The sequence below is a fragment of the Fusarium verticillioides genome, chromosome 3, assembly GCF_000149555.1.
Source record: "Fusarium verticillioides 7600 chromosome 3, whole genome shotgun sequence".
Classification (NCBI taxonomy): domain Eukaryota; kingdom Fungi; phylum Ascomycota; class Sordariomycetes; order Hypocreales; family Nectriaceae; genus Fusarium; species Fusarium verticillioides.
Window position 1 is genome coordinate 1,908,829 of NC_031677.1, and position 22,987 is coordinate 1,931,815.

The window sequence follows — 22,987 nt, forward strand, 5'->3', positions numbered from 1 at the left end:
AACTCCACCCGTTGTAGTAATCGGTATCCCTACAGTTCTTTCGCTGAGAGTGCTTTCCACAGTAGCAGGGCTCCGGTGGGCTCAACACGGTGCACGGAGGGCATGGGCCAGGATGGCATTGAAGAGCGCATGGGTGTGAGCATGTCGATCTATGCTTGGAACATGTTTGCCCACATGAATGAGGAGGCAAGATGCTGTTCCGACTGGGCTGTGTTTCTTTGCCGCACCAACACGAACTATTGCCTGGTCCTTCTATCAACGTTGAGTTACACCCAGGGCAACGCCATGATTGGTCGCCGCTCTCCTCGTTGACCTTCATGGACGTATCCCACCATTGGTGGGCACATTCAAGATGAACGACGGTCCAGCAGGTAGTGCACGACCAGACCTCAGTTTTTCGAGTAACTTCTTCGGTGCAGATACGGCACTCATAGTTCCAGTTGGCGATGTCTTCCTGAATCCGTTGCCATAATTCAGAGGCAGTTGACTTGGGAACCTCTTGGCGGGGCCTGTCCTGCTTGTGGTCCCTGGTACGGTTTATTAAGCGTCCTTGGCCTGTGGGCCGAGGTGCGCTTGGTGGTTGCTGTTGGGCACTGTAGTTATCAGTATGATGTATTACCTTGGGGCTACTGATCCTACCTCCTCTGGGACACAGGCTGTCCAGGCACGAATGCGGGGGCGTCTGCACTCAAAGATGCATCTTGAGCAACCTCTGTTGGTTGCTCAGTTGTAGTCAAGCGTCCACCAAAAGTACGCTGCGGTCCCATGGAGAACACGCCTCTCCCTTGGTTTCCTTGCCCTCGAGAACCACCTCGATTACCTCGCCGGTTTCTTCTGCCTCTAGAAGACCCTGAGCTTTCGGGGGTGGCTATGGTTTGTGCAGCGACAGCGGCATCGGCAGGCCCTGTCTGAGGGGCATTTCCGCGACCCTCGGGAACTTGTGCTGAATCATCCTGTCGCTGGCCACGACTCCGTCCTGCCCTTCCCCTGCGGCGTCCTCCACCTGAACCTCCCCGAGAACGTGATGCTGAACCCTGGCCCTCACTTTGAGACCGACCTGGGGCATTATTTCGTGCCTGATGAGATGTACGGCTGGTCTCTTGCTCGGCCATGATGGCGGAGATCACAGTCGTGAGCTGAGAAGTCGTGACTGTTGCAAATATTGCGCTATGTAGTATAAAGCGTCTTCAAACTACGAATAAATAGGAAAACAATGACCCTCGAACAATGAGCTTGCTGGCGAAGGGAGAACTTGGAAGGAGAAAATGGGTAGAGATTTCCGACTGCTTCTTCACGAGAGCGAGAGTTAGAGGAGCAGGGAAGAAAGTACCAAGGAAAGGAATCTAGAAACCTTATAATATATTATGCTGTTTGCAATAAATTCTTAGGAGGCGTTGAAAACCGGTGGAGCCCTGTATGTTTGCGTGTGGCGAAGCCAATCTGACAAACATAGGCACTTATTGGTTGGTTCGATAGACCATCAGAATGAGTCACCAACAGGAACCACCTCTTTTGGAGGTTTAAAACTGTCCATTTTTAATCTTAGCAGCCAGAAAATGGAGTCCATCCCAGGAACGTAATCCTTAGTAGGAAGAAAGAGTCACTGATGCTGACATATCAGCCTAATTTCGGTTTCTGCCTGGAAACCCTAGTCGTCACTCCCGTCCCTATTGTGGCTGAAAAACTGTAACCGCCACACATCAGCAGTTTATGAGAGTCAAGTTTTATCAGTGAACATTATATTAACATATTGGCTGCTTTGCAGCAATGGTTTAAAGAAGTCTTTTATGTTCTGGTGAAAATCACTTATCATATTAGGTTATTTGAAACCATGATTACTTTAGCTACTGCTATTGAGCTTGCTTCAGGGTCAGAAGACTTCTATGTAAACTATCTAAAACTGTTAGATCCTAGAGTTACTGTAATTAGATTTAATTTACCCAAACTGGTCACAGGGTGCGGATCCTATATTGAAGCAGAGGATTCCCTATTTACAACCATGTTCCTTCATCCACTAATACCTAGCGCTTGATTTCCATGGTTGCGGCTCACCTCGGGTTTAACATCCCTGGCATATCTCTCCACACCACAGAAGCACAGGCGGCTACTTGTTAGCCAATTTGCATATGCGCAGGGCAGAACGGAGCATGTTGAATGGATCTCGGCATGAAGTGCGACGCAAGATTGATCATGTTGACAAGAGATCTCGGGAGAGGCCGGGATGTCGGTACCGGCTCCGGATGCCCGTTGGCTCCACTTCCGGCCTAGACATAAACACCATCTCACTCACGACGGTTGTAGTTCCAGCTGAGGAATCAAAGATCCTTGAAAAGAGTAGTCGCCTTGAAAGTTTGATGGTCGAACAATTAGCTTGAATTGGCGTTCAGCCGAGGACATGGTTCAAAAGCAATCATAACATATAACAAAGTCTTCTAGATTAGAACCATATCCAGCTTCATATTGCCTGTGACAGCAATGATTTTCGTGAAGCCAATCGGTGATAGCTCGAACAGCGTCATAAGTAGACAGAGACAGCTTCCTTTGAGGCTCTGGGCCCCCAATATCCGTCTGGGGTACGGGTGCTCCATATTCTCCATATGGAGAGGAGCTCGGGACAGCCTCCAACGCCCGGGCTAGCTTCTCACGAGCTTCACAAGTTAGGAGCTGGACTCGGTAGTGTGGCGTCTGCCGTCTTTAATACACGCCCCTTCACCATGAAATAATTGCTTGTTGCAGACGGACAACCTCCGAAGGTCCCCATGCTTCAGCAGTACCCTCACGAGAGGGGATAGGAAGAAAGCCAAGGACATGTATCCTAAGGAACAAAAATACTTGGACAGGTTTAGCATAACTTAGACATCTTTCTAGTTAGCTTATTATAGCACCTTGAATGCATGTCTTACGTCTTTTGGCCCCATGAACATTCAGTCCCAGATCTTCCCAGACCTTCGGTGAGTTGTAGGGAACAGCCCCGGTATCGATGACAATTCTGCACCCCGGGTAGAATTTAGATCTTACACCAACATCAGACATAAAAACAACGAGAAGATAATGTAGAGAGAGCTGCAGTCTCTAAGGTTTGCTCGGGGTTAGGAGTTTAGATATTGTGGTAACACAACGGGAATGGTTGAGGTAAGATGTAGATAGACCATGCACGTGACCTCAACGTGGATTTCCCGTTCGGCGCGTTGAATTTGAGTGCAAGGGACAGCCGTCAACCTCAACGCAACGACAGGTCACTCCATCTCCGGATTCCACGAGACGTCGCCCGTACAAATCCTCCAAAATGGCTGCTCTGATCAAGGCTGCGAACGCCAAAATCCGGTCAAACCCGGTGACTGACTATGTCTGCTCAACCCGTACGTCTTTCGAATGTCCTGTCATGTTTTTTTGCATGAGCTCCGATTCGCCTCCGAAAGCGCAATTTTGTGATATTGCAACTCAACAAGCAACACCGCGGCTACAATGCATATAGAAGCACATTTTAGGCATAGAAAAGATGCGGAGGGGGAATGTTGTTCTCTGAAATATGTCAATTGGGCTGTTGGAGGTTGTGTTGATGTGCAATGCGTGTTTTGAAGCACGGCAGCTTCGGGGCGATTGCGTGTCGAGATTTGCGACTGACTCTTGATATTTGCAGACTTTTGGGGCCCTGTATCCAACTTTGGTATCCCTCTCGCGGCCATTATGGACACGCAGAAGAGCCCTGAATTGTATGGTAGACCAATAATGTATGGTCACCAAGCGTAACTGACTTTGCCTCTACTAGGATCTCGGGACAGATGACTGGTGCTCTCATCATCTATGCCGGTACTTTCATGCGATACTCATTGGCTGTCACACCTAAGAACTACCTCCTATTTGCCTGCCACTTTGTCAACGCTGGTGCCCAGCTCACCCAAGGATACCGATACCTCAACTACCATTACTGGGGCGGAAAGGAGAACATGCCCAAGGAGCAGCTGGCACAGGCTGCCGAGGCTGCCAAGGGAAAGGTTGAGAAGGCCACGGCGAAGGTCCAGAATGCCGTCAGCAAATAAAGAGGTTACCAGACCGAAGGTTACCGGAAGGGATCGGTGTGTCGGGCTGCATGCCGTCCATAATAGGAGTGTCCCCGGGCTGTACCTCGGGATTCGGAGAGTGGCAGCACACAGCTACCGCGCAATAACGTCGTAACTTTACAAGAATTAGTTCCCTCGAACATCTAGAATCGCACCCCGAGTTGGGGTCTTTGCAGCACTCGTGCCTGAAGAGTTGCTACGAGAAAATCTTGTTGCGGGGGCCCTGAGTTCAATGAATATGGTTAGAGCAAACAAATCAAGCCTTCAGATGCCACATTGAGATACTGCGAGCAAGTGATGAGGAGGAGTGCTCCCCGCAAAACGGAGATTCAATCAATTCCCCGGGAGGGCTTCCGATGCTCTTCTCCTAATGGAAAATGATATCAGTGGTATGATATTTCGCATTTTACCAGTAGGATGTCAACTCTATGCTAGTCTTTCGTTCTTGTAGCAATCTTGTGTACCGGTACTTATGTAACAAGACTTGTTAACGTTTTCATTGTTACGGTCTCGACATTTGGAGACTTCGGGAAACAAGATATGTGTGGTTTCAATTCAGCAGCGATACAACGCACGCACCCTTGTATCTGGGCGAAACAGGTCCATGAGAGCAAGGTTAGTACGTAGCTCCCTTGAAGTCAAGATACAAACACAGATCTGAACTCGGGGTGGACCCCTTGGTTCCCGAATCTTGCATAGAAGTTCCCGACTATTCTCGTGCCTGTGCCTGGCCCTCCCCCACCAGGTTCCCGAAGTGACGGAATAAGGTCAAGGTGAAAAGGTAAGCCATGGGTGAAGACTGACTAGCTGCCATTGATCAGCAAATGCAAGGCCAGTGTGCCTACCCCAGCCTTTGTCAGGCGGATCCGGTGATGTTCTGGTCGGCTTCTGTCCGTGAACGTGGGGATAAGCATTTCCTCTGTAAGTTTTGGATCCTCGGTGAACGACCTACAACGCCGGCAACACTTGCAGTTATTACCCAACCATTACCGTACCCGCGTGTTGCCTATGCTAACCGCCTGTCGGGTATGGAATGGCATCATCTCGAGCCTCCTGCGATGATCCCACATGATATGCATAGTCTGCAGCGCTTCTCGACTGGGTGTGAGTCGCGAGGACGGAGGTTGAGCTTAGAAGTAGGTCTCTTACGGAATGGCATTGCTCAGTATTGAGCAATAATCGGCAAGCTATATATGTCTGTTATTCGACACAACAGCCACTTGAACGAAGAGTAACTGGTCACATAGAATTGTGATGTCTAGAAAACTCAGATGATTGCTATGTAATACCGAACTTACCTACTCCAGTGGAAACATCCATAGGTCGATAATTGACTGTCATAGGCTCCAGATTTGACTCCAACTGCCTGTTCCAGCCCGGCATTTGTGAGGGGAAAACGCCAATGCTTCAACCAGTTTGGTCAACCATTTTTCTGGATACACGCCGTGCCACCAATTAGTTGATCTCGAATAGAGAATGCCTTCCTATTCGGTTTTGCTCAGCCCTACCCCAATTGCCTCTTGACTTAATTTCGACCTTTTGCCAACATTTCTTAAACAAGTTATGCGGAGGGGTACACCGAAGTCCGAGGTCGGACCTAGCTCGCTTTCTACACCTAAGGTAGCTAACCTTGTAGCGTACTGAACAGCTGAGTATTCATACCTGGCAACTCATGTCCAATCCAGGAATGATAGAAACTGTCCGTCTGACAAGAAAAGATTTTGTAAGTAGGTGATTTTCATCGCCAGTGGAGGCTCATGTCCTGCAGAGTGGCAGCATAGTGTCACAAAATCCAACATATTGAGCAAATAGTGGCCAAATGCGCACCAATGAAAGCATCATTTTAGTCAACAAATGCAATGCGCCGGCCTTCATCCACCGAGAGATTGGTTAGGCAGGCTATGCCGCCATCATACTTGATAGTGCACGAGAAAAGAGGAGAGACCCTTGGATCGTTCGTTACATGTTGAGGACTTGGTTAACTTCCATGGTTGGAGTATTTAAAAGTTTCAGGAAATCTTCTCGACGCTCAAGATAAAAAAAGACTGAAACTTGTGCCTGAAATGCATAAACCTTTTCTAGACAATGGATGCCGATTCCTTGTTGCTCATAAACCCCAAGCAGCTGGGATAAGGGGCGCTTTGGCTCGTCCGATCTCGTCTAAAGCTAAGTGGCCGCCGGTCTTTGACCTCCGTGGGGGTGGAATCTAGTGGGAGTAAACACATGATACAGACAGGAAATTGACTCGGAGAAGAATTTGATCAAACATCGGCTGGGGCATTTTCTTCAAACGAAGTACGTACGAGCATATGTAACAGCACCAGGGCGTGATCGTCATTCGTGGTTGACAGAGGTTCACAGCCTGTAAGTCTGGGCAACTCGATGTGACCTATCACGATCAGTGAACTGACAAACTGGTTGTCTAGTGTCCCCAATCACCTTTCCATTGGGTGACTGCGGGTTAAAATATAGTTTTATAGCAAAATCATATGACTGTTGTAAAATCGATATCATGTACAGCCTAAAAAGAAGACAATGTCAAGCGGCGAGCGGTGGGTAGTGTAAATGCTTCAAAACACCTTGGATGGCGATACGGTGATACCCCACATGCATCTTGTGGACTCGAGCCTGGTGGCCCTGGTATGATGTCCGGGGATTACACAAGCTTCAGATTGAGATTCAAGCTTGGACAACAAAAGCAGTCAGGGTCCAATCAATGGTGGGGGTCAGGTAGATCTCTCTGGTTAAGGTGTGCGGTGCTACGGTGGACAGAGAGCGGCTGTGGTACCAATGACTTCAATCCCGAGATACTGCGGAAAATGTGATGCAGCAAGAGGGAAGGGAGGCTTCTGCGGCTCTGGCTGTTACAGCCACCAGGGCAGGGATCCAGGGTGAATTAACCAGATGGTGCTGCACATCGTTCAGAACCGACAAACATCCTCGGCATTATGGAAGGCCCAGTATGATACCAACGTGGATCCTCTGACTGGACTTCCCTTGGTCCATGGCATCCATGGCAACCCATGGACAAGGCGAGCAGATTGCTCGCTCCTACGCCAACATCAGGCGGGTGGGACATATAAACCTCTAGAGGAAAGGTTGCGGTGCGGCAACCTCTAGAGGTTAGGATCAAAACCCCTAGAGGTAAGGTGCGCGCTGGTCGGTGTACGTGGACGAAACACAAGGAAGCGCAAAGCACCTTTAGGCCGGATTGTTGAGGACAAAGGCGTTTCGTTTGCCGAGAGGTTGAGTGAGTGAGTGAGTGCGTGAGGGCAGAGATCGATGATCGGCGGGTGTTGAGATTATGTGAAAGCTCGAGAGATGAATATCGAGATATAGGCAGATAACTAGAACTGATAGTAAAGCTCCGAGCTTGAGCCAAATAATACCCTCAAGTCATGGAGGGGAGACCAGTCACTATCAGAGAGCGTTGATTGGCCAATGGCTTTGGTTGAACAAAGGTGTGTCGGCGGAATGAGTTGCGTCAACTCACACGCTTTTTTTTTCTTCCAATTTTTCTATTTCTCGCTGTTCGTTGCAAACAGGACCGAGAAAACAGGCCGCTGTCAAAACCCATCACATCGGTTCGTGGATTGTCAATCGTCGCGTTTCGAAGCACCGGCACTTGCCCAGCCGGATGCCTTTGGCCATCTGATAGGCGCTCCTCTGAGTAAAGTCAGTACTAACTTAGGTAGGTAATATGTATCTCCATGGCTACCTCAGGGAGAGACCGTAAATAGATGTTGTTTCGCTATCATGCTGGTAACCCACGTAAGAATGAATACTTGTTGTGCTTGGCTGATCACACGCCCCCATGCTCCCCCATGCTTGTGTGACCTGTTCTCATTTTGACTGTTTCCGGGTGAGGCGCGAAGAAATCTATTGCTAAAGCCACCATGTTGTACCACCACGCTCATCTCATGCTTGTTGTACCCAGCGATTCGAGGCGCATCCCGCCATACTGGTGCCGTTGCCGATCTTGCTTATATAGCCGCCTTCTGCCCTCATTGCTTCTTCCATTACTGTAACTGGCGGTAACCCCCATTGCATATTGCAGTTGGTGGTATCATCATGACCGGGCCGGTTATTCACAGCATCTCCCAAATCTCCATAGATCCGTGAACGCTAGGTGAATGCACTACAACACAACATAACACAAAATGTAAATCCCATTCAGCGGGAAAGTGACCGCACTTCACTTGTAGGTACGCCATAGACTCATGGCCCATGGGCAATAAGAGAATTTAGCTTGGCGAGGTACCGCGGTATTGGACTCTGCGCGGCCGAGCTTAAGTTCCACTCCTCAGCCGCTAGTTAGCAGGGACCGCCTCGGGAGTCTTCTGTTCTGTGTATGTACCTAGAATGATACCGCGCTTCTATTTACGGTCATGGCCTCCTGGAGATACGTCTCCAAGGCCGAAACACATCCGTTAGAGTCATAGTTTGATAGTGTTTTAGTGGCATGTCCTGGCAGCTCTTTGGAAAGTTTTGATGGAGATCGAGTGGGAGAAGACTCCGCCTGCGCCGTAGGGTTTCTTAGGATGGTATGGTAGGTAGGTCGGTCCCTTCAGACTTCGGGCTTTCTCCAAACGTCACACCCCATCGCCGTCCGCTTTCTCATTCACACGCCCTCCCGTCCTGGATAGCTCTTCCCCCCGGAGGCCGGGTGTGTCACCGACGACACACGCTTGGGGGTTTACACTGCTCTACAAAATCCCCTCGCCCGCCTGCACATCCCTTCCCTTCGATCTCTCTCTCTTCTAACCCTCATACCTTTCTATTACCGCTACCGAGTATACCCTCTGCCTCCGATTCTTTGTGCTCTAGGGTGATATCGCAGCCATTCGTGAGCTGGAAGAGCTGTCGTGGTATCTTCATACCGACAAGCGTGCTCATTACCCCACCACCAAAAGTCAAAGAGACCCCGCCATTAAGCTCTCGATAAAGCTCCCACTTTGCCAGAGCTTCTCGCCTTCGCTCATCTTAACCTCTTCGTCTCCCTGAAGTCGCTGACACAAGATCGCCCAAGATGGCTGGCATTGCTCCCGTTGCTCCCGTTGCTCCCCAGCAACCACTCACATTCAATGATGTCTTCGAGGAGGAAGATATCGATGAGCCTAAGGAGGCCAACACGGTCCACCACATCCGTGCCAACTCTAGCATCATGCATGTGAAGAAGATTCTTGGTGAGTAGCCGGCGCATTCTCGACAGCCACCAATGGCTTATCTCGGGAGCGATATCGCCCCTGTTGCGCATCTTGAGGACTTGCGCTGACCCCATTCTCTTTCTCCCACAGTCGCCAACCGTGGTGAAATTCGTAAGCCAAACAGCCCATTTCCTATCCTAGACCCGCAATCGCTAACATGTGAGCAGCTATTCGTGTATGACTGCTTGTCCATTCCCACCACCCGACCGTCCATTTTAGACACTGCCAAGCTGACATGGTTTTTTGGTTGTAGATTTTCAGAACTGTAAGTCTAGATCCTCGGTTTGTAATGGCTCACGACCTGAACTATGGCACTGACAATCCCCAGGCTCATGAGCTTTCGCTGCACACTGTTGCAGTCTTCAGGTACCCCTCACTTGAAACCGCGATCCTAGCGACACAAAAGTTTATACACTAACTCGGGCAGTTATGAGGATCGGTTGAGTATGCACCGACAGAGTAGGCGATTCATCCATGCCCATTTGTGTCAAGATTCCTTTGCTGACCATTCCTTCAGAGGCCGATGAAGCCTACGTTATTGGCAAGCGTGGACAGTATACCCCTGTTGGCGCATACCTCGCTGGTGATGAGATTATCAAAATCGCTGTCGAGCACGGCGTGCAGATGATTCACCCTGGTATGGATATCTCATTCTCGGCATCCGGGATTCATAGCGCTAACTAACAACCCAGGTTACGGTTTCCTCTCCGAGAACGCTGAGTTTGCCCGCAGCGTCGAGAAGGCTGGCCTCATCGTGAGTCTAAAGTACCCCCCACCACTCCCGCTCCGTCCGTGCACTAACCCCGGACCAGTTTGTCGGCCCCTCCCCCGATGTGATTGATTCTCTTGGTGACAAGGTTTCTGCCCGAAAGCTTGCCAATGCCGCCAATGTACCTGTCGTCCCCGGTACCCAGGGTGCTGTTGAGAGATACGAGGAGGTCAAGGACTTCACCGACAAGTATGGTTTCCCTATCATCATCAAGGCTGCCTTCGGTGGTGGCGGTCGTGGTATGCGAGTAGTCCGCGAGCAGGAGAGTCTTAAGGAGTCCTTTGAGCGTGCCACCTCTGAGGCAAAGACTGCTTTCGGTAACGGAACTGTCTTCGTTGAGCGTTTCCTTGACAAGCCCAAGCACATCGAGGTTCAGCTTCTTGGTGATAACCACGGCAACATTGTCCACCTGTACGAGCGTGACTGCTCCGTTCAGCGACGACACCAGAAGGTCGTTGAGATCGCCCCTGCTAAGGATCTCCCCGCCGAGGTCCGCGACAACATTCTCGCTGATGCTGTGAGACTGGCCAAGACCGCTGGTTACCGCAATGCCGGTACTGCTGAGTTCCTGGTTGACCAGCAGAACCGCTACTACTTTATCGAGATCAACCCTCGTATTCAAGTTGAGCACACCATCACTGAAGAGATCACTGGTATCGATATCGTTGCCGCCCAGATTCAGATCGCTGCTGGCGCCACATTGAACCAGCTTGGCCTCACCCAAGATCGCATCTCGACCCGTGGTTTTGCTATCCAGTGCCGTATCACAACTGAGGACCCTGCCAAGGGATTCTCGCCTGACACTGGAAAGATCGAGGTTTACCGATCATCTGGCGGTAACGGTGTCCGCCTGGACACTGGTAACGGTTTCGCCGGTGCTGTTATCACCCCCCACTACGACTCTATGCTTACAAAGTGTACCTGTCACGGTTCTACATACGAAATCGCTCGTAGAAAGGTTCTCCGAGCCTTGATCGAGTTCCGTATTCGAGGAGTCCGAACAAACATTCCTTTCCTGGCCTCCCTCCTCACTCACCCTACCTTTATTGATGGAAACTGCTGGACCACTTTCATCGACGATACCCCTCAACTCTTTGATCTTATTGGCAGCCAGAACCGCGCCCAGAAGCTGCTTGCCTACCTCGGTGACGTTGCCGTCAACGGTAGCAGCATCAAGGGTCAAATCGGCGAGCCCAAGTTCAAGGGTGAAATCCAAGTTCCTGAGCTTATCAACTCTGCCGGAGAGAAGATTGATACCTCCACGCCCTGCACCAAGGGATGGCGAAACATCATTCTCGAACAGGGACCCAAGGCTTTCGCGAAGGCTGTCCGCGAGTACAAGGGTACTCTGCTCATGGACACGACTTGGAGAGACGCCCATCAGTCACTTCTGGCTACTCGTGTTCGTACTGTCGACTTGCTCGGTATTGCCAAGGAAACTAGCCATGCGCTCTCCAACCTGTACTCCCTTGAGTGCTGGGGTGGTGCCACCTTTGATGTTGCTATGCGATTCCTCTACGAGGACCCCTGGGACCGACTCCGAAAGATGCGAAAACTTGTTCCCAACATTCCTTTCCAGATGCTTCTCCGTGGTGCTAACGGTGTTGCTTATTCCTCTCTGCCTGATAACGCTATCGATCACTTCGTCGACCAGGCCAAGAAGAACGGTGTCGATATCTTCCGTGTCTTTGATGCCCTGAACGATATCAACCAACTCGAGGTTGGAATCAAAGCTGTTCAAAAGGCTGGCGGAGTTGCCGAGGGAACGATTTCCTACTCGGGTGATAGTACAGTAACCTGTTCCCCATCGTGATGTTGACCGACTGACCATCCTTATAGTGCTTCGTCCTGGCAAGAAATACAATCTGGAGTACTACCTCGACCTTGCCGATAAGCTGGTCGCCCTTGACATCGATATCTTGGGTATCAAGGATATGGCTGGTGTGCTCAAGCCACATGCGGCTACACTTCTGATCGGATCAATCCGAAAGAAGTACCCTGACCTTCCCATCCACGTGCATACACACGACTCTGCCGGTACTGGTGTGGCTTCGATGGTCGCTTGCGCCAAGGCGGGCGCCGATGCTGTCGATGCTGCCACCGACAGCCTGTCTGGCATGACTTCGCAGCCCAGTATCAACGCCATCATTGCTTCCCTTGAGGGCAGCGAGTGTGACCCTGGTCTGGACCCCAAGCTTGTTCGATCACTTGACGTCTACTGGCAGCAACTTCGTCTGCTTTACTCTCCCTTCGAGGCCCATCTGGCTGGCCCCGACCCCGAGGTTTACGAGCATGAGATCCCTGGCGGTCAGTTGACCAACATGATGTTCCAAGCTTCCCAGCTAGGCCTCGGATCCCAGTGGCTTGAGACCAAGAAGGCCTACGAGCATGCCAACGAGCTTCTCGGTGACATTGTCAAGGTCACTCCTACATCCAAGGTTGTCGGTGATCTTGCCCAGTTCATGGTCTCCAACGGACTCTCCCCCGAGGATGTGAAGGCCAAGGCCTCTCAACTAGATTTCCCCGGCTCCGTGTTGGAGTTCCTTGAGGGTCTGATGGGTCAGCCTTACGGCGGATTCCCTGAGCCTCTACGAACTGATGCCCTTCGCGGCCGTCGCAAGCTCGATAAGAGACCTGGTCTTTTCCTCGACCCCGTCGACTTCGTCAAGACAAAGCGTGAGCTCGGCAAGAAATATGGTGCTCCAGTCACCGAATGCGATGTGGCGTCCTACGTCATGTACCCCAAGGTCTTTGAGGATTACAAGAAGTTCGTTCAGCAGTACGGTGACCTTTCCGTCCTACCTACTCGATACTTCCTATCTCGCCCTGAGATCGGCGAAGAGTTCAACGTTGAGCTCGAGAAGGGCAAGGTGTTGATTCTGAAGCTCCTTGCTGTCGGTCCTCTCTCCGAGAATACCGGCCAGCGTGAGGTCTTCTTCGAGATGAACGGAGAGGTTCGACAAGTCACTGTTGTTGACAAGAAGGCTGCTGTTGAAAACATTAGCCGACCTAAGGCCGATGCTAACGACTCGAGCCAGGTCGGCGCGCCTATGTCTGGTGTCCTGGTTGAGCTCCGTGTCCACGAGGGCTCTGAGGTCAAGAAGGGCGATCCCATCGCCATTCTTTCTGCCATGAAGATGGAGATGAGCATATCTGCTCCTCATAGTGGAAAGGTTTCAAACCTTCAAGTCCGTGAGGGTGATTCTGTTGATGGTTCCGATCTCGTGTGTCGAATCGAGAAGGCTTGAGGTGGTCGCGCAAGGAAATAAAAGACTGGGTTTAATGACACTTATGGATATCAGGCAGGAAGTACCCTAAAACTATAGGATTGGCACATTAAGATGGCCTATGAATAGTTCTTTGAAGAAACTTTGAATACAAGTATGAATCAACTCATTGACGATATGGTTACCATTAGGCTTCTACTAATCTTGCGAAGTTTTATCATAAGCTTGTAATACTTTGGGGAACTCTAGAATAATCCCTGCAAATTTAGAAAAGTTTAGTATAATCTCTTAATAAATATCATGATATAGGTGTAGTAAAGAGGTGGCATCTGGTAAGGTAGGAGAGGAAATTTGTTTAGTAGGTATCGAGGAGCACTAACTGAAAAGTGAAAGACTGAGTTACTATATGTCACAGAAATTTTGGGTCATCGGCATCGACATCATCAAGTCCTGTAGAATCTTGCTTATGAAGGTCGATTGTAGATTTGAGCTGAGTCTTGTAGTTTAGAGAAAGGGATACTGATGAGCCTCAGTAGTCTAACCGATTTTCACAGCCAGATATACAGAAGATGGACAATAATGTTTGTCTTAATAAAACAGTATAAAGTTAACCTCTTTAATAAATATTATAGTATAGATAATATCTCTAATTATATACAAAAATATTAGATATTAGTTATAAATAATAGAACTTATAAGACATATATCCTTATTTATACTATAGTCTATAGCTTATATATAGTAAAAACACTATTTTTATCCCGAGAGTAGGACTATTGTGGATTAAATATTGCATTCTTTAATCATAGCGTGAATATTAAGTATAGAGTCTTGCTTTTTTTTTTTTTTTGCCCTCAGTTAGTCACCTCCAGCAAAGAGCCACATGAGACCTACGACAGACTAGAGAACGTGTCAGAAATTGAGTCGTCCTCATTTATGCCCTCAGTCTATAGAACAGCTTTGTAAACCCGGACCAGGGCCGGATCTCGGACGCGATGGGGTATGCGGGGGTGGGTCTGAAGAAACGGCGGACAAAGCAAATGAGAACCAGGGGTCAACATTGCAGTCAAGGCGAATGACATCAATCCTGAAGAATAGCTTTTCGAGCGTCTCCTTAGATTCCTGATATACTACTATGCATGACCTGGGATGGAAAGTAGTCTGCGTGGCAGAGCCCTAATGCATAAAGTTCGGAGGACTCTCGGGGTTTTTAGTAGCTAATCCCCAGATCGACAATAGGGGCGCTTCGAGGATGAGTATGAAATAGATGTCAGCTCCACCCTGTACCAACCCTATAGCAGCATAGAGAATCTAGCCAATTTGCCGTATGGATGGGAAAGTCGGGATTGTACTCCGGATTAGAGATTGAAGATACTTGCTGAATCTGGGTATTGATGATATGCACTGATGCTTGAGACGAATCTTAGATATGGATTCTGCCTGAACCATATCTGTTAATATAACTTGCCGAAAAGTTTTACAACTCCTGATAACGACTCTGGCTTTTCTTATGATTATCATCTATATAGTTGATTGGTTGACTATGAAGCAGTTTCTAACATAGGCTCAGATAGGTCTACGTACAAGCTTGGAAGCTCACGCGTCGACAGTGCGGGGAATCCCACTCAACTATTTCTATGGAGGGGGTTGCATGCGTCAAAAGCTGTAAGTATCGACAGGGCCGATACCCCGGATGCTTGTTATATCTGAAGTTTGATCATGTGGCCCGAAATCGGATGGACTCGGATGGGAGTTGTCTGATGAATGATTATTGATAGTTGTGATTTAGCCAGGAGCCCAACACAGAATCCTGAGAAGAATGTCATTTAAAATGACGTAGATGAGAATGAGTGTACATGCAGACACTAAGGTACTGTTAAGATGAGGCGATCGGGCAGATGGACAGACTGGGCAGCCTAACGAGAGTTTCTAGTGACCAGAGGACGGCGAACCTGAAAAACAGGCTCCGTCGGTCCGTAGTTATGATAGCAGAGGCTGATTGTTGATGATGGCAATCCTCCCCATGTCCGGAGTGCACGGTGAAGGTTGATCCAATATTGGGCGACAATATTCGCCGCTTGATGGAATGCAACGCAACCATGAGAGGGCTAGGAAGGCCCCCGCTGGAACTTCTGGGTAAGTAAGGTAAAGACCGTCACCCACCATTTCAGTGTCTTCGGAGAACAGCGATGATCGGAACATCAATGTGATATGCTTTATCCGATCGATTCCGAGGCGGTGAGTATTACTTGTTTCTAATGGTTCTTTGTGTAAGGTACCTTACTTTGGGTAGTTGGTTAGGTAGCTTTTCCCATTGTCAGACATGGCTTTCCGAGCTCGTGACTGTCGATGCCGGGAGATGAGTGAAAGTGTGGGGGAGGAGTAAACCCCAGACTCGGCTTATTGACACCTGTAATTTTGGGCATTTAGCCCCCCGCTACCCTCCACTACCGCTCGACAAGATCCCACTGCAGCCGGGGGTGACCGGCTATCTTATGCACGATAAAATGCAGTGCTGGAGCTCTGGACTTTTGGAAGCATGAACCTGACCAATCATGGACTGCGCTGTGGTAGTGGTGTTTTGCTGCACTAATTCTTATTTCTCAGCATAATCGAGAAGCTTCATTCTGATACTACTTGGGCAAAGTTGTCTTCGTTGTCATTCTTGGTAGAATGTCTCAAAGAATCGGGGAAGAACATACTTGTATCTACAGCTACATCTGATATTAATGAACGTGATACTATGTGCTAATTTATTGAGTGAGTGAGTGACTCTACCTATGTAGGTATGTACTGTAGATATCAGTTTGTCCCCCCGCCCATGCCCGGCTCGCCCCCTGTCGCTTGGCACACGCACGGCAGGCGCTGTGGATGGATCTGCGGCTGCCTGCCCTCCGAAACCCAAAATTCGCCCACCGCAAAGCAAGCCAAACCAGGCTCAGGAGCAACCTGTATTACAGTCCATTCAAAAAACACCTTCCCTCCAACCCTCCTCTGACCTCACTCCCACCCAAACTCTCTTCCTAACAGACCTGAAATTTCTTCCTTTGACTTCATATGGTTTCGATAGGAAGCATTATAATAACTGATACCCTTCATCCCAGTCACCTCTAGCAAAACTCAAACCGCTTCTTCCATCGCGAGCAATGGAGAGCCTTCAACTATCCCAGGTTCTTGCCGACCTCAGCAATATCGGCGCCGCCGTATGTGTCCCTATTTGGCCTTGAGCTCTTTTCCGCTATGTCTTCATCTGTGCAATCGAGGCTAACGTATATCGTGTGTCAGGATCCGGGAGCCGCAGAGGCCATCGTCAGCGCCAACAACCCCTCCAACTCTAGTTACACGCGAGTCGAAGTGACTGCAGCTGCAACTGCCCCTACCTCGAGTCCGACTACGAATCAACAGCGACGTCCCACAGGCTTACAGCGGCATTGGTCGTCGGAGAAATTCGACAAATTTGGCCGCCGCATTCTCTCTCCCAGTTCCCACTCCGGGTCAGCCGTAAACTCTAGCCCTGGAACTCCTCGCCGAGGCGAATCTGATGTGAGGCAACCCCACCAATCGTCGTCTCAAAGGCGGAGCTGGGACTCGGGCACTGACAGAATTGCTGTACAGTTCGAAGAAGACCTGGAGAGAGCAAGCACGCTCATGCAACTATACGACATTCGCTCCAAGATTAAGCAGCAGGATAACAGCAGCCTGCTCAGAGCTCGAGAGAAGGTCAACGCGATAGCAGCGCGACAACAAGCTCAGCAGGCCGCGGAACGCAACATGAAGGCAGCTGACGAGCTTCGACGACAACGCTACTCTTTCCCAAGGGCCGGTCTCTGAAGCGAATGACCCCTTACGATTTCCTTATATCTCCTCAAGACGGATCACGGGCTCGTTATGAAAGGATAGGCGCTGGGTAATATCTGATTGGTGTTCATGGTATGATTTCTTTGACGGCGTTTGGGACACAAAAGTATATGCCGTCGGTGGATGAAACCGATCCTAGTATGAAGAGCGAGGTTGAAGGCAACCCTGATATGTTTTAACGACTGGAACTGCTGACATTAATACGATACGCTTGGATGATCGAAGCGGAAGCTGTTCTTTTGGCACTTTGGGGGACCAAGATGGCACCAAGCACTGCATGTATACCATGGGGATAACGAAAGCGGTTTTTATGTTCTCGAATAATTCGACTTCTTCAAATTATCATAGATATGCCCCAACTTCGATCACTTTCCACAGACGGCACATGACATCAATTCTTGCATGATTTGAGCCTCTTGGCCTAATGCCTCTATGTATGCAAGGATCATATACGGCCGATAGATGATTTAATTAATGCTTAGCTATTTGAGAAAGAACAGCAAAGATTAGTAATATGCTTAAATATCATGGGCCAAACTAACATGGAGCTCCAAGACGGGTCTTTGGAATGTCTTGTTGTAAGCCGAGCTTCTGCTATATGCAGAGCCCGAGAGTTTGGGTTGGTTCTTGCTTGGCATTTCGGAAACTTACATATAAAAGTCCAGAAGGCTCATGCAGGTCCTTGTACAAGTCGCTCATGACGTTCTAGAATGTGGTTTATGTAGCAGCAGATCATTCATCAACGAAATGTTGGAGTACAGTATGTAGTCAAGGGTGGAAACACGTCATTCATTGGCTTCGCCACATCAGAGAGGAATTGGGATTTGGCCGCGAAGACTTTTGAGGCTTAGCAGTCTTGGACAGGTGATGATCTCGGTCCAGAGCTGCCGGTGAAGTACAGGCCTTTCTGATACTGTCTGCTAACCAAGGGGACCGGTCATGGATTGATACGCGAAATACGCTGCGTGTTGATGACGGCCTTGACTCACTCCTCAAACCTGTATTGAATATCACCCATGAACGTAGCATGGATGGATGGTATGATTGTATAGCGGGAATCACGGCAGATACATACTTGTATGAAGGTTACCATGATGTAAGCGCCAAGATCCTAACTGCTACTGTATCTTTACGCACAGCCACTGTTGACCACACAGCGCAATAGTAGCATTAAACCTCGTTTGACAGCCAAGAGCACACCATGTTGGCCAAGACGAGACAAAAGTGGAAACACTCGACCGCGTTTTGTTAGAGTTTCGCAGGCAACTTTAGGCTCTAGGCCAAGCTTGGGTGGATATCATGATTCTTCTTTCTCTTGGCTTCGTCGTTTGAGTTGGACTATGCATAAAGGGCCCTCCTCCCACTCTTTTGTCTCCCCTTCTCTCATTTGCCTGGAGCTTGTAATAGCAAATAAACCTATTGTTAACCTGCTTTTCCTTACACCCTTTGACAGCCCGGTCTAAGCGTCAATCACATACTGTAACAGTTCTTTTTTACACAACCTATCAGATAAAGACGTCACCTCCCTGAGAACACAATCACACACATTCTACGTCATAGCCGAGCGACTCAGCGCCGCAAACAACACGTCAAAAACAGAGTTTGCCAATTGAACGTTCTTCAACTCTACTCCATCATCGTCGCGTATCGTATAAAGATTGCGCATCTCCATAATCACAATGGTACCCACTGAAGATATTTTTGCGCGCGACTACTACAGATGCCGTTATGGCCAGACTTGGAATGGACGAGCATGTGTTCGTAACAACTGGTCCTACTGGGGGCGCTGGGTGTTAGCGGGCATCATCATCTTTTTCTTCGTCCTCCTCCTCTCCTGCTGCTTGTGAGTAATTGCACCTCCGTCGCCGTTGGAAGTATCTTACTAACACATCAAGATTCTCTCGCCGTCGCAAACGCCGTGGCGTTAAGCCCGTGTACGGCACTGGGTGGATGGCGGCCAAGCCTTGGGGAAACAACAACAACAACCACCAGATGTACAACTACGGCAATCAAGGCGGTTATAACCAGGGCTACCAGCAGAACAACGGCGGTTACGGAGCTCCACCTCCACCTCCAGCCTACGGCCAGCAACAGCAGCCTCAGTACACTGGTACGACATTCAACACCAACGACGGGTACTACGGTCAGGGCCAGTATTCCGGCGTTCAGCAACCCCAGGGTACATACCAGCGTGAAGGTGCTTACTCCCCACCTGCGGGTCCTCCTCCTGGAAAGTAAGGCACGGCGATGAGTGCGTTCGGAATGGGAGCGGGTTTCGCTATGGAAAGGATACCACCGATTAAGGCGTTTGGGTGCTCGCTTTATATTGAATGGACTTACGTCAAGACGTGCTGGGCGATGAGAGGCATTGCCCTCGCGAGCATGGCCTGGGTGGAATCACGAGAATTATTTTTTTCCCCTAATTGATTCTAGTGTTCTCTTTAGCACTTATTATCAAAACAGTTAGATATTTGTATTTGGGACGCGCTGCTGACAACATTTCAACGGATCTGTCGTGACTTTAAAGGCTTGATATTAATGAACAAACTAAACTGAAGAGCAACAGCCGCATCCTGTTAGGTGACTTTGACGTATGCATACATAGACCCAGTAACTCGACATCAACGCCACAGCCGTTGACGGGACCTGCATGAAACATGATAAAGGTGGGAAGAAACAAACCTACAGTACTCCGTATTATACCATTCGTTGGGTCATGCATATTACCACTTCATGCCTCATGGTAGCAGTGGACGACGATCTGAATATCTCTTTGATCAATATGTACAATAATGCCGAATTCATCCGCGTATAAAGGTAGTGTTGCTGCACATCGCAATCATAACAAAAGGAACCCAAGCCTTGGCTGATGGCTCTTTGATATTTTCAATGCCGAGCCCCGAGGGCCTCGTCCAATGTGCACACCTTGCAGAGTATGTCTCAACACAGTACCCATGGACCATCTCACATTTCACCACCAAATCCGATACTCTCCAGCCGTTGAAATCTGACACTGATAAATGACGAAATCATTTCAAAACCCTTCATTTTCCACTCCAACTCTGCGACAGGATCGTCCGGCAATCGAGACGGCCCTGTCATTTCGGAAATGGAAGAAGCCCCTGTGGCCCGCACCACGACCAGGGCTGAGCTTCTAACTGTTTGACAGAAGGGCTAACAATGGTATGGCGTCTTTGATGCTGGTGATGATTTGACGGCCTTTATCGCGCACGGTTCAAGGAAGACTTGTTTGTACTTGAAAAGTAACTAGATATTGTTCATTGAACTCGCACGTTCATCTACGGTAGAAGGTCTCCAGGCGATACTTTTCCACGAGTTAGATACAACAAAGATCTTCAACTCATCAGCTTGCCCATCTTGCTACTCTCAATTTCCCAAGCATGCCGTTCACCATTCTCTTTACAGCATTCTCCGCGAAGTACTCGTTGAATTACCCGATGTCGGTCCTATAAAGGCTAGGGTTAAGGGTCAAGCCACCGAGTCGTCATCACCCCTTCAACTGTCAGAGTCAGCTGTTGAAAGCCCGTATTTGGATGGATTCACAGTCGGATTACTACAACAACATCCATATTCAATACAATACAATACAATATAATAGGCGTACATATTCTCTAAACGCGGAATTGACTCTTGTCTCTCCGCCGAGTCTACTCTCAGACTGAACTGAGCTGTCCACCCCCCACGAATGGATATCCAAGCGACAGTCCTGTCGAGTTTCACAGTTTCAGAACCCTTCTGACAGGGATGTTTTATAGATCAGGGGCAAATTGAACCACTAGTGGTCCCGTTTCCCCTGGATCGTCCCCGCCACTCGCGGTAATTCTGGACCTCCCAGCGCCTCCTCTCCACCTGGCGGGCGCCTCTAACCCCAGCTCCACCGTTGCTTTCTTCCCTTCTGTTTGACTTGTAGGCTTAGTTTGTACTTTTTTCTCTACATCAACACGAACGACAATGCTGATGTGGCTGTCGTTCCCTAAGCCTCTCTTTAACCTCGTATAGGTCATCTACACTCTCTTGATTACCTTGTTTCTTCAAAACATTCTCTTGTACTGTCGGTGCGAGCGCCGCTCTTGTTTCTTCGTCCACAGTTCTCTTCTCCTAAACCACCGTCCTTCATTCCAACATTCGACTAACGACCCGCTCCAATATTGACACGCGCTGGAAGAAGATACAGCATACGTACGTCGTTGTCTCGATAACATCGTTTTGACTTTTTGACTGTTTCTCGATCAACATCCCCGCACTCAGTTCAAGCATTATCGACTTGCCCATGCGACCAAGTATTATTATATCCTCAGCCTCGAGCAAAACACGTAACACCATATTCATTATACCATTCTCGACCTGCTCGAATTTATTTCACTCATCGCCAGCTCTATCGTGAAGTGGGACACATCAGCAAAATGCCCTCCATTGACGAGGCCATGGCACGGAGCCTTCGGGGCAGTGCCTGGGAGGTGATCAAAGACAAGTTTGTCCGGACAATTGTAGCCAACCTTTCACGACGAGACATGTTAGCCGACGCAGCGCAAACGTCCGATGAGGTTGCACAGAAATCAGAAGACTTTGCAACCGCTTTCTCTAGCTGGGACAACTGTATGAACGTGGCGTGGTGCAAGTACGTAATTATATCCTTCGCTACTAACAGGCCTTGTTTGCTAACTTGACCCAGGTGGCCAGTAATTGGTGTGATGGTCATCGGAGGTCTCATCATTTTCAGTATTGTATGGTGTATTATTCGCTGCTGCTGCTGTGGTCTCTCATGTTGTTGTAGCTGCTGCCAGTGTCTGAAGTGCTGCGGTAACTGCTGCGGTGCCTGCGACCCTCCGCGCAGTGCTACGAAGCATTTGGATGACCCTTATGCTCCCCAAAGTCAGCATCATGGATACCGAAGTGAACCCCCAATGAATCCATCAGCACCTCAGTACGGCGTCACAAAGCCCATGCGATCCGAGCCACCTCAGTATGCGGAATTCGAAACGAGTAAAGGCAGAGACGATGATGCCCTCCCTGAAATGCCCAGCTGGGAGGGTGCTAGCAGCAAAAAGGTCGAGGTTCACACAGAGGCCGTTGAGCTTGACACTCTACCTCCGAAGCCACCTCAAAGTCAGCAAAGCAACATGATGGGTGGAGTTTCATCAAACAATCTGACTCCCTACAGCCAGGCACAGAGCAATTCAAGCGGCTACCTGGGCGCTAACCAAGCTCTCGATGCATATTCACCTATCGACCAGCAGGGCTACGGATACCAGGTCCCCGGCATGAACCCTATGTACAGCAGTGCCGCTGCTGTCGCACCCATGCCACATGAACGTCGCTCCCCGGCCTTGAACACCAATGGATACAGCAACCAAGGCTACGGCCATGATCAAGGATTCGAACAAGCCCAAGGCTACGGGCAAATGCAGGGCTACGGACAACAAGGTTACGGTCAAGCCACGTCCCCCAACGATTATGCCGCAACTTATAGCGGCTATCGAGGAACTCCTCCACCGCGGCCCGCCAGTTTCGCCAAGCGAGCTTCAATGCATCAGGATGAATTTGGTACTTATGGACAGCTTCCTCCTCGCCGTTCTCCAGCTATCCCAGAAGACTATGGTTATGGATCGCCCGTTCGTCAATCACCCGGCCCCCAAACCGATTTTGGCTACGCTCAGCCACCTCATCAGTCCCCAGCGCCTATGAACGATTATCGAACACCGCCTCCTGGCCCTGAGGCCAGCTATGGTGCTCATCCTGTGCCTCAGCGGCAACACATGCCAGAGTCCCACTCTCCGCAAGAGCCATACCCAGGTTTCAAGCCATACCAGCCTTGATAGGTGAATTTATGGCACTTTGGACGTG

The 22,987-nt window shown here is 49.4% G+C and overlaps 6 protein-coding genes across 8 annotated transcripts; 5 read left to right on the forward strand and 1 right to left on the reverse strand.

Annotated features, from left to right (window-relative positions):
- Positions 1-81: 81 nt before the first annotated feature.
- On the reverse strand, positions 82-1,112 carry FVEG_16248 (hypothetical protein; the record flags this gene model as incomplete). The annotated part of the gene is made up of 3 exons (XM_018905487.1): positions 82-252; positions 314-593; positions 640-1,112. The coding sequence occupies 3 exons, from the start codon at positions 1,110-1,112 to the stop codon at positions 82-84; spliced, it is 924 nt and encodes a 307-aa protein (XP_018754462.1).
- Positions 1,113-2,950: 1,838 nt separating this feature from the next.
- On the forward strand, positions 2,951-4,729 carry FVEG_08101 (small nuclear ribonucleoprotein B and B'). Its single transcript, XM_018896924.1, has 3 exons — positions 2,951-3,359; positions 3,641-3,713; positions 3,770-4,729. The coding sequence occupies exons 1-3, from the start codon at positions 3,287-3,289 to the stop codon at positions 4,038-4,040; spliced, it is 417 nt and encodes a 138-aa protein (XP_018754463.1). The 5' UTR covers positions 2,951-3,286; the 3' UTR covers positions 4,041-4,729.
- A 3,943-nt stretch (positions 4,730-8,672) lies between these two features.
- On the forward strand, positions 8,673-13,522 carry FVEG_16249 (pyruvate carboxylase). Its single transcript, XM_018905488.1, has 10 exons — positions 8,673-9,247; positions 9,359-9,379; positions 9,436-9,443; positions 9,522-9,533; positions 9,597-9,634; positions 9,696-9,727; positions 9,786-9,905; positions 9,961-10,022; positions 10,081-11,824; positions 11,877-13,522. Exons 1-10 carry the CDS (start codon positions 9,091-9,093, stop codon positions 13,283-13,285), a joined length of 3,603 nt encoding a protein of 1,200 aa, XP_018754464.1. The 5' UTR covers positions 8,673-9,090; the 3' UTR covers positions 13,286-13,522.
- A 2,614-nt stretch (positions 13,523-16,136) lies between these two features.
- On the forward strand, positions 16,137-17,656 carry FVEG_08104 (hypothetical protein). Of its 3 annotated transcripts, XM_018896926.1 has the most exons (3): positions 16,137-16,467; positions 16,550-16,807; positions 16,880-17,656. In XM_018896926.1, exons 1-3 carry the CDS (start codon positions 16,411-16,413, stop codon positions 17,093-17,095), a joined length of 531 nt encoding a protein of 176 aa, XP_018754466.1. In that variant the 5' UTR covers positions 16,137-16,410; the 3' UTR covers positions 17,096-17,656. The 3 variants fall into 3 exon arrangements, with proteins under 3 accessions (XP_018754466.1, XP_018754465.1, XP_018754467.1); XM_018896925.1 differs by having other exon boundaries at positions 16,550-17,656; XM_018896927.1 differs by having other exon boundaries at positions 16,190-16,807; positions 16,880-17,625.
- A 167-nt stretch (positions 17,657-17,823) lies between these two features.
- Positions 17,824-19,741, forward strand: FVEG_08105 (hypothetical protein). The gene is made up of 2 exons (XM_018896928.1): positions 17,824-18,965; positions 19,018-19,741. Exons 1-2 carry the CDS (start codon positions 18,802-18,804, stop codon positions 19,358-19,360), a joined length of 507 nt encoding a protein of 168 aa, XP_018754468.1. The 5' UTR covers positions 17,824-18,801; the 3' UTR covers positions 19,361-19,741.
- A 1,805-nt stretch (positions 19,742-21,546) lies between these two features.
- FVEG_08106 (hypothetical protein) lies at positions 21,547-22,959 on the forward strand (the record flags this gene model as incomplete). The annotated part of the gene is made up of 2 exons (XM_018896929.1): positions 21,547-21,761; positions 21,816-22,959. The coding sequence occupies 2 exons, from the start codon at positions 21,547-21,549 to the stop codon at positions 22,957-22,959; spliced, it is 1,359 nt and encodes a 452-aa protein (XP_018754469.1).
- Between the last annotated feature and the right edge of the window lie 28 nt (positions 22,960-22,987).